At 30.0% G+C, this 11,422-nt stretch overlaps 1 protein-coding gene across 1 annotated transcript in view; it reads right to left on the bottom strand.

Moving 5' to 3' along the window:
- The window catches only part of LOC106457063, a 60,458-nt gene that overhangs the window by 8,282 nt on the left and 40,754 nt on the right, over nucleotides 1–11,422 (bottom strand). The window contains exon 7 of the mRNA XM_022382882.1: nucleotides 5,481–5,618. Coding sequence (XP_022238590.1) covers nucleotides 5,481–5,618 — 138 coding nt within the window. The remainder of the gene's footprint in view (nucleotides 1–5,480; nucleotides 5,619–11,422) is intronic.

Here is an 11,422-nt window from a genome sequence, read left to right as displayed (position 1 = left end):
CTTCGCACTTTCCAGTTGTTATCCAAAAGCCATAATGGAGATTGCCTGTGGTAATAGCACCCAAAAGCTTTGGGGATATCCCGTCTATCAGACAAAATCCAAAAAGCAGATGAGAAACCAGTCAGGAGTTGTGGAAAATTCAATAAGGGTACAGAGTTGAGACGTTGTGGGTGTAAGTTGCAATGGTGGTAAATATGAAAGGTTTTTTTATTATGTTTGGTGAATCTGGTTTCCAATTTTCTACTGATTTCTCTGATGTTGAATTCTGGTTTATAAATGGCATTGGTATTGTGTGATTTTAAGTAATTTTTATTGAATAATGATTTTAGTTTAGGGCCGGGTTTTTGGATGAATTTGAGGTCAACAGGAATTTTATGATTAAAGGCAAGTTTGCTCCAAGTGTTGATTATTTTTGAACTAATCTCAGAGATAAATGGTAGACTGCAGTGTAATGTTGTGTTGTTGTTTGGTGTATCCGTGTCAATTTTGTTTGTGAGTTGAGTTTTGAGGATTTTGTTCTGGTGGTTGTGTGGAAATTTTTATGACAGCAGTTAGTGTAATTTGTTGGTGTGAATGAAGGAATACATAGATAAAGAAATCAACTCTAGAAAGTATTATTAATCTTAACATAAAAATCACTTTGCACACGAACTAGTAAAAAACAAAACTTGATATATCCTTGGACAAATCTTTTTTTAGTTTATTAAAAATACTCCACTAAAAATATGATTTTTTGTACATGAAAGGATTATAATGTTTACTGAAAGTCTGCTAAATTTTGTGAAGACATACATACTATATTAAAAGTTAGTAGTATCGAAACTATAAAGACTTCAAACGAGTACAAAGATGTCATGTGGTTGGTCAAATTAACCGAGCCCATGTTGAGAAAGATATACAATGTATGTGTTCATTGTTTATGTACCGTCAATTCAGCAAGCTAGCAAAATGGCAGTTACAGGTGCTGGTATGATCCCAAATTATATCGTTTGGTTTTGGAGATTACGAGTGTTCTACATCGAAAGAGTTGCTTACTGCAACACCTGCAAAAGTAAGGTCACTGATGGGCCAAATGCTACTTCAAATTTTGTGCAGCACTTGAAAATCCACACTGGGAGGTGAGTAGCTTTTCCTGTTATCTGTATTACATCATGTATTGAAAAAGATGATCTAGGCCTAGCCCAGGCTTAATACAATGTACATGCAATTTGTCCAGGTTGAGTATCGAGGTATGATGTAATGTCATCCTATTTTTGTTGCAATTCTAGCATGTACTTTAATTATAACTTATGGTGCACATTAAAGGGCCTGAATTTTACCTCCCCCCCCAAAAAAAACAACTTTATAATTCCAATAAAGTGTCAGATTTGGAAAGAAGAGGATCGAATTAGTATGGAAGTTAATAAAAATAAAATGAAAATGGCATTGTTGAATTGTGATTTTTGACATTTATAAAAAAGGTGTAGCAATACCCCCCCACTTTCATATTTATATGTTTCTTTCATTTGTGGAAAATAATTTTTATGAGTTGATAAATATACTTGATATGATGATGTCTTATCTTTTTACCACAAGTTACACAACAAAAACTTGAAGCTTGTTTTTTTTAAGTGTTCATAATTTCCCATCCTTGGTCTTTTATTAGATAAATATTCAATGAGGAAAAACCCTTTTTGTCACTAGAGGTAGGTAGCTACCTTTAATATGCAAGTTAACTTTATTCAGTATAGCCAGGACTGGAAAGACTAACTTCAAGTAGCTGGGCTTGTCTCAGCTATCCCATGCTATACTTGAATAATGTGACAATACGAACTATTTAAGGTAAGTCTTGTAGTTCTTTTAAGATCTTTATTTTTTAATAAGTCATTTTCAGAAAAGGGTGGAGGTTGGGAGTAACATATAATAGAATTATTAGGGTGGTATTTATTCTACTTTAAGGATTTTTTAGAACTTTTAAGGGTGGAGGATGATAGGCATAATATAGTAGAAATATATACTTTTTGGATGGCTTAATTTTATCTTATTTCTACTTTTAACTTTATTACATCTTTTTAACAACTGGCTGCAGACAGTGAAAGGCAGTAAGAGTTGAGACGTGTGTATGGAAATGATGAGGCAAATGCACTTTATAAAAATTTCTCTCAAGAATATGTTCAGTGTGTTCCAGGGCAGAGATGTAGACTCAAGTCACAATTCTTTTGACTTGGGACTCGACTTAAGTGACTTGTTGACAATCCAAGTAAAAAAAAAATATATTCTTCAATTTTACTGCAACAAACCTTGCCAAACAAACATCATGGACATGTGACATTATGTTTACATAAATTCCAAAGTGCATGAGTCTAGGATAGCAACAAATTACTGAACATGTACCAGCAAACTTTTAGAATCTCAGTGCCAGGGAAAAGAATGATAAAGATGAACAAGATCGTCACCAAGAACTCAGCTACTCACAGTACATATGCCTAAACTACATACCATCATATACAAGTTGTGAATGAGACGTTAAATTTTGTACATCTTGGAGGTGTGGTAAATAAATTAGAGAAGAGGAGATGTCTAGAGAAAAAATGTCATATTTCTCACACTAGGGGAATTCAGGATGTTTTTTAATATTGCCTTATAAAATTAAGATCTTAAAACTTGTATAGTATTAAAATATGGATTATTAGCTATGATTTTATGTTATACGTATTATTGGAATAACATGAACAAAGTGTAGTTTAATTAAATTCTGAATGTAAATTTGATGAAAAGGAACCCACTTTAGAGAAAATAAAAGTTTTCAGAAGGCTTGACTGGGTAATGAAAAACTTTATTATAAATATAGGACATTTCAACAAAATCATGTCATCCTCATATACAAGTGGTTTACAGACACATGAATATAAAAACAGTATGGAACAAGAAGGTCGCATAACGAGAGATTGCTTCACAGCTTAGAAAAGTATCTTAGTACCCCAGTGTGTTGGTTTAGGGTAGGGCTGTTTTGTTCAATTAAGATAGCTTCCTTTATTCTGCTTTTATTGATGTTTGGTTCTTTGTTTAAAATTAGTGTTTTGTATAGATATACTAAGATTTTTTGAGTTTTTGCACCTTTAATATTCATCTCCATATGAAACATTCCCTGCAATTGGCAATTCTGTCTTTCACATTTGAACCTTCCAAATCATGTCATGCTATTTAACTTATATGTGTTACTTTAAATCACAACCTGGGAGCATATTATTATCAATTTAGCTTAGATAGCTTTACTTTTTGTTATTGCTTATAACAGTTAATAAGTTAAGGATTAAGAATTACCTGTAGGCATTGAAAAAACATGTATCTCATTTTCCTGTTACATTCACAATGAAGCTTATAACATCATAAATGAGTTTCAATACATAAAGTAAATTAATGAAATATTTGTAACAGGGGTAAAAATGAATATAAAAGCAACCTTGAAGTTTTGCATGTACTTGCTCTGGAAGACAAAACAATCGTGGGTCCAGAATAGAAAAATTTAACTTCTAATGTCATAACAACCTTGTCTTTCCTTGTCTGGATAAAATAACTTCCAAATGACAAGACAAATTTCACTTTCCAATATCTAAATAAAACTGACTTTCTGCATCCAGAAAAGCTTATCTTCAATTGTTTAAAAAACAATTCACTTTTTTCTAGTTTAAGGAAAAATCTGCCTTGCACCATACAGGCAAAACTTTGTCTCTAATAAATGGAAAAACTCAGTTTTTAACTCTTCCAGTTCCAAGTGCCTCAAATAAATGTATATGGTAATTAGAGAAAAAACAAATATTGAACCTAATCAAATTTTATAAAATTTGGTAAAAGTCTCTAAATACAATCAGATATCTGTTTAAGTGTTTGTATCAATTTTGACATTCTTAAATTCAGTAAAGTTCATTGTAAAACATAATTTTTTTCTATAAGTAATAAAAATACTTATTTTTATCTTACTTCTGTGTGTGATTAACATAAAATATAGTCAATGAATCCAATAGTATTTCATTAAACTAAACATTTTGTTTGTTTTTTAATTCTAATAACACCATAAAAAATCTATATAATAAGATTCAGTGTCTGTCCGTGTGTCACGTAACTCCTCCTAAACCGCTGGCCGCACCAACTTCTAAGTGGTACTAAGTAAGCTTTCTCAGCTCCAAGATTTGCCCAAAGGTAGAATTTTTCACCCCAACTCTTAGGGAACCCGGGATTTACCCCCAAAACCCCTTCTTCTAAGCTGCTGGACTCACCAACTTTTAAGTGGTGCCAAACAAATTGTCTGAGCCCCAAGGTTTGCACAAAGGTAATTCTTTTCACCCAACATCTTAGGGAACCTGAGTATTTCCCCAAAACACTTTTACAAGGATTCCTCAAAAGCAGCCCCCAGATTTGGTATTGATTTACATTAGAGCATGTAAATAAGTACACCTACTAATTACCATTCATAACTTAGGTAAGGAAATTAAATTTGCATTATAGTAACAATGATAATTAAACTGAAAAAGTGCAAAATAGCAGTTCAAGCATTAAATTTGCATTATAGCAGCCCTATAAATGCAAGCCATAGGCCCATGAGTTCATTAGTTTACATATAACCACTAAAATACACAACTCACATTTTAACGTTTTGACAAACACTTTTAAAGTATCTAGACAAACTTACCTTCTAATGCAAAAACAAAGACATCTTCTTCTACTGTTAAACAAACTCGTCCTTAATGTTAGAACAAATCTGCATTCAACCCTTTGAATAATTTCATATCTTACGTTTGAATAAACCCATTTACTAATGTCAGTATAAATCTGTCTGAAATGCCCATACAAACTCACTTTCTAATATCAAGACAAAATATGATTAATTCTCTAGATGAATTCACTTTCATAAAGTCAGGACAAAACTGTATCACACTGAATAGATAAACTTACCTTCTAGTGTCTGGATAAACTTTTGATGAAAGAAAAACACCATTTCTCACAACGTGAAAATTCACCATCAAATTTTAAAACTTGTTTTCTACTGTATGAATAAACTTGTTTTTCTTATATATAAAGAAAGTTTGCCTTTCTCTAGACAAATCAGCTTTTAATATCAGAACAAAGTTACCTTTCAATTTCTGAATTCATCTTCTAAAATTAGAATAAACCTACCAGTTACTACCTGCACAAACTCATATCAGAATAAACATACCTTTGTAAAACAAATTTATCCATTAACATCTGGACAAGCTCCTTTCCAATTTTAATACTTGCCTTGTAATATAAAAAACAAAATAAGTTTCTAATGTTACAACAAGATCTCTTTCCAACATTAAAATAAACTTGTATTCTTCTTTCAGGGCATATTTACCTTCATTGTTCAAACAAATTCATTTTTTAACATCAGGAGAAAATTGCTTTATGCTGTCTGGTCAAATGCAAATTTTCCTTTTAAAATGTTTGAACAAAATCATCTGTTACTATCAAGACATACTCACTTTCCACTGAGGAATTTTTGCAGGTGACACAGATAAAAATGTTGTCAAATGACCCATTGCTTCTGTCCAAAGAAAATCCACAAGACCAAGAACTTCTGGAGACACATTCGGAGCTGCCTTGCTCCATTCAGTCTGGAGCTGAACAGTGCAAAACAATTAACTTTACTGGGTGTTTAGAATTGTTATAATGTATTTAAGATACAATAATTCACATGTACATACACAAAGAGTAATACATACAAGGATAATTATACCCAGATTTATATATCAAATAGGATTAAAAAAACAATAAATGCACTGTTTAAATATATTTTTATGTATTTCACAACATTACATTCAGTAATTTGCATACATGAACCTTGGAAAAATTTGAAATTTCCTTAAAAAATGAAACAAAAGAACTAAAGGTGCATACACAAATTGTTTTTTAAAATTATTCTACAGAGATTTTATTTTCTGAGATTTTAACCCTCTTGCCAAGGGCATCCTTTACTACACACATCACAAATTAGTGTTTTCAATTATTCCACCGAAGTCTCATGTGAGAATAACTTATTGGTTTAATGTAACCAATTAATGATCCTAGCTCTACATTTCAGTACTGCTCTTTTTATCATTCTTCAGTCTCAATTTTGAGGTGTTCTATTTTAGGTACTGCTTTTACTTTATTTCCCTTTGAGTTTCAATTTTATGATTCTTAGATATTATAACACTTTTTGATAACATTCTTTTTACAGTTCCAGCATGAACAGTAGTGCATATCTGTCTAAGGTTAACTGAACAAAAATAAAATATAATGATTTTATTATTCTGAAATAAATTTCTCAAATATAATATCTTTATGTTAATCACTTTAGAGAAAACTACAATGCTAATGTTTTAAGACACCCACTAGGAAACACTGTAAAAGCTTGGCTAATCATCTTTTCTTCTGGTCAGTCATCAGTTATTAAAAATCAAATATTTTTTCTAGTAGAAGAGATTTTCCTACTATTATAATATTCCCTTTAAAAAATTTAGATACATTTTTGTTCTTGTCTGTTGTCTTGAAGATAATCATGATAAAATTACACATATATCTCTGCATTCAAGGGAAAAGCAATAACATAACACATCACACAATGTCTTGCACAGTTAATAAATGGAGTGTTTTATAAATGTAAGTACTGGCATAAATTATAGTCCGATCTCTTAAAATAGATCAAAACTGATACCACAACAAAACAACCATTATATACTACCAAGTAACAAAGAAATACTTAACAGTTATACTCTATACATTAGTTAGTATGTTCTAACATCTTTGTTGAACAATGAAGGATGACTCATGAAGAGCCTAAAATGGCCAAACATATCACACAAATATAAAATGTTTTGGTATTCACATGCATCACCAATAATGGATATTAAGTGTACTGAATGATTAGCTGCTGTTACTGTTAAAAGTTTTAGAGTTTTGAATTTTCAAAAATTGCAAAGTTAATTTTTATGAACTAAATATTAGAAAGAGCAATGTTTTTTTAGAATTCACACATCTTTTTATCAGTTGTCATTGTAAAACTTTTGTTTATTTTGTTCACAACATTTCACCAGATTTACCTGATATCATCAGGTGAGATACAAAAACTGAGACTAACAGAAATTAATTTAAAAAAAGGAATCATGTGAGAACCTATAACAATAATTTATATATTTTAATACTTTTTTTTGTTTGTTTGAAGTTAAGCACAAGTCTGAAAACATACTGCTGTGTCACTGGAGAATGTCTACAATACTAGCTAAAAGTTTGTTATGCAGGCTACACAGACTGTAAGATGCTTATGCATCTTATACATCAAACATACAAGTTATAAACTTAATAACTCATTAATAAAAATATAATTAAATTAATGACTGCTTTTTATTTTATTTAATTAATACTATAAATTACATGTAAATATTTTATATTAAATACACCATGTGTTTCATGTTTTAATTGAAACAAAATAACCTAGTCATTCACATGGCCAAGTATCCATTTAGGCCACATCATGAGTTGGGACCCTTGAAGCTGCAGGAATGCAGAAGCAATGTCAGCACCTCCAATTTGTAGTTTAAAAGTTATAGCCTACCTGAAAGAACTATAACAAAATCTTAAGAATATTTCAGATTTTGAACTATTAGAAATATATAAAGAAAATGTATTCACTTAGTAATTAAATGAAAGTGCAGAACTTCCAATAAAATTTGATTTTTTTTTCTCTCTTCAGAATGTACAAGTCAAATTTGATAGTATAGAATTAAGTTTTCCACCACACAAACCTGACACACGTCTTGTTTCTGCAATAACACTTTCTTATTTAAAATTGGACACTGATGCTGTGGATGGTGAGGCAAAACAGAGTAAAATTCTTGACTCAGTCGCAATATAAGATCCTTAGCTTCTTGTCGTTTTAAGAGTTTTTCAAGTTGGGACAAAATTCCTTCTGCTTCATCTATCTGTAAACAAACCAACATTTTTCTGTAAAAATTTGTAATCTTGATCTATTTTAAATTTAAATTAATTTTCTATTTTTCCATGAAAAAGCCTGAATATCTTACAATAATAGTATATATCAAAAATATTCAAAATTAGACAACTATATAGCCCAGTAACAAAGAAATAATTAATTTTGAAATCAGAGTACATTCACTTTTCATTACCAATACATACACACCTAATACAAGACCAACTAATTATTTTAATGTCAGGAAAAACATTAATATATGGTTAAAGTTGCCTTCAATTATCTTTTAAAAAATCTTCTGATTTCAAGAAAATTACCTTCAACTGTTATGACAAACTTAACTTCTACTGTCCAAACAAACCTTCTAATGTTGACAAACATAGTCTTCTAGAGACTAGATAAACTCACTTTCTAATGACAAAACAAACTTGCCTTCCACTACCTTGAAAAACTAATCTTCTAATGGCAGATAAACATGTCTTATAGTTAAAACAAACTCATGTTCTAATGTAATAATAAACTTGTTTTCCATTGACTGGACAAATCAAATATGAAAATAGAAAAAGCCAAAAAACACAACATCCTTAAATCTTTAAAAGTGGGAAGGACATATAAGCCTCCTAATTAAACCTTAGGTATGTCATATTATTTATAATTAAATTTATAACGGTAAAAACAGATAGTCAACAGATTTAACATGCATTGGACATTCAAAAAATCATACACAATTATCATCTTAGAGCATTACATTTATTATAAAACCAGCTCAAGATAAATTCATTGTCAAATGTCATATAAAACATTCTTCCACTATCTCAACAACTCACCTATCAAATGTCAGGATAAATTTGTCTTTCTTTGTCTCAAAAAACTAATTTTCTAATATTAAAACATACCTAATTCCATTGTTTCAACACACACATCTTTTAATACAAAGAAAAATGTATTTTCCTCTACTTAACAAAACTAGTTATTTTAACTCTACTACCTCAACAAACACATTTTCTAATGTCAACAAATATGTCTTCTGTCTAGAAAAATTCACTGTCTAATTATCATCACAAACTCACCTAATATCGCAACTAACATGATTCCATTGTCTGATGTCATCACAAGCTCAACTCCTAATAACATAACTAACTTGATTCCACTCTCTGGAAAAATTCACTTTCTGATGTCATCCCAAACTCATCTAATATTATAACTAACTTGATTCCACTGTCTGAAAAAATTCACTATCTGATGTCATCACAAACTCAACTTCTAATGTCAAATAACTTAAATCAACTGTCTAGAAAAACTCACAGTTTGATGTAATCACAAACACACATTCTAACATCATAATTTGATTGTACTGTCTAGAAAAACTCACTTTCTGATGTCATCACAAACTCACCTAATATCACATCTACTTTGATTCCATTGTCTGGAAAAATTCAGTCTGATGTTATCACAAACTTATATTCTATTCAAAACGACTAGATTCCACAATCTGGATAAACTCACTGTCTGATATCATCAGAAACTCACCTAATATCGCAGCTAACTTAATTCCACTGTCTGATGTCATCAGAAACTCACCTTCTAATATTATAAATAACTTGAATCCACTGTCTGGAAAAACTCGCAGTTTGATGTAATCACACATTCTAATATCATAATTTGATTCTACTGTCTGGAAAAATGCTGACTGAAGTTTTTACAAACTCGCCTTCTAATATCATAACTAACTGGATTCCACTGTCTGTAAATATATACTTTCTGATGTCATCCCAAACTCACCTAATATCATAACTAACTTGATTCCACTTGTCTGTAAATATATACTTTCTGATGACATCCCAAACTCACCTAATATCATAACTAATTTAATTCCATTGTCTGGAAAAATTCACTGTCTGATGTCATCAGAAACTCAATTTGTAATAAAAGGACAGACTCACCTAGAAATATCTTAAACTTTTTTCCACTATATAAATAACTCTTCTTTTAATGTAAGGACATACACCTTGTTATTGCAGGTTGTAATCAATTACTTGTATATCAAACAAGTAATAGAAAAAAAAATTGCCAAAATTAACTTGTGTGGTGGTATTATTAGTTAGACACAGTTCCAAGGGCAATAAAATAATAAAATTTAAGTATAAATAGATGTATACTGTCATGAGTTTAAAGCTACTTAGGATAAACAAATGTAGCTTCATATTACGATTTGAAGTCATTCTAGAGAGAAGAAAAGTAATTTAGATTTATTTTATATATTTTTTATGGTGGTTACATGGTCAGTCAAATTGACCAACCTCGTATAGAATTAGGGTAGAGAAAATCACAAATAAAATATAATGTTTTACTGAAAAAGGTTTGAAATTTATTTAGGTTTTTAGAGATTATGCTAATGAAATTTGAAAATTAGCAGTCAATATATTAACGAGGAAATTTTTAGCAAAAATACTTCATTGAAAATTCTGATTTTTTGTCTACAAAAGACTTAATGCTTACTGAAAGCTTACAAAATTTTGGGAAGATACACAAAACATTAAAAGTTATAGTATGGAATCTATAATAGTCATTTTGTGGTCATGAACTCGGACAATTCAACCAAGACCCTAGTGAAAGTGTTAATAGCACAATTCCAATAATTATGTATTTGGCAGAGAGAAGTAATATTTTTCTCATAACTGTCAAAAGGTTACCTAAAGTGCAATTGACAACAAGTTTTATAATTGAATGAATAAACACATATTAGTTTCATAAACAATGAAACAAAATGTCATTATTTAATTCTTTCAATACGGGGTCGGTCAATGTGATGACCTCGTAACCATTTTGTGCTTGTTATAGCTTTCATGCTATAACTTTTAAATTAGTAAGTGATTGTTAACAAAATTTGGCAGATTATCAGTAAGCATTACAATGTTTTCATATGCAAGATATCTAATTTTTTTCACATCTTGCATATTTATCATGCAAAGTAATTTTTATTTTAAGATTAAAAATACTTTTATGCATCAGAAAATTTGAAATTTCACAAGCGAAATCTTTATAATGTCCGGATAGTTATCAAATATTTCTTAAGAAAAAACTTTATATTTTACCTGTTATTTTCAGTAATTAATCTCTGTATAAGTTTGATAGATTTGACTGATCTTGCAACCACCATAAAAAATTTGGAAATAGATATAAGTTATGCCTCTTTCATTCTAGAATGAATACAAATTATAACATGAAAACAAATGTTTAGACAAATAGCTTAAATCTCATAACATTATACATTTATATATATATTTATTATTTTTATTATATTGATCTTCCACCCGTACCTGGCTAACAATACAGAAGTTACAATGATGCAGCTTACGTGCACTCATGTTACCTCTTCAAATAACATAAAACATGTTTTGACTGTGTTTCAGTCAAGTAGTATTTTGTAAAATACAGTCACATTTCAACTATTAT

The sequence above is a fragment of the Limulus polyphemus genome, unplaced genomic scaffold (assembly GCF_000517525.1).
Source record: "Limulus polyphemus unplaced genomic scaffold, Limulus_polyphemus-2.1.2 Scaffold288, whole genome shotgun sequence".
NCBI lineage: Eukaryota > Metazoa > Arthropoda > Merostomata > Xiphosura > Limulidae > Limulus > Limulus polyphemus.
The sequence above is the reverse complement of the archived record's forward strand: the minus strand, read 5'-3'. Positions and strand labels throughout refer to the sequence as shown.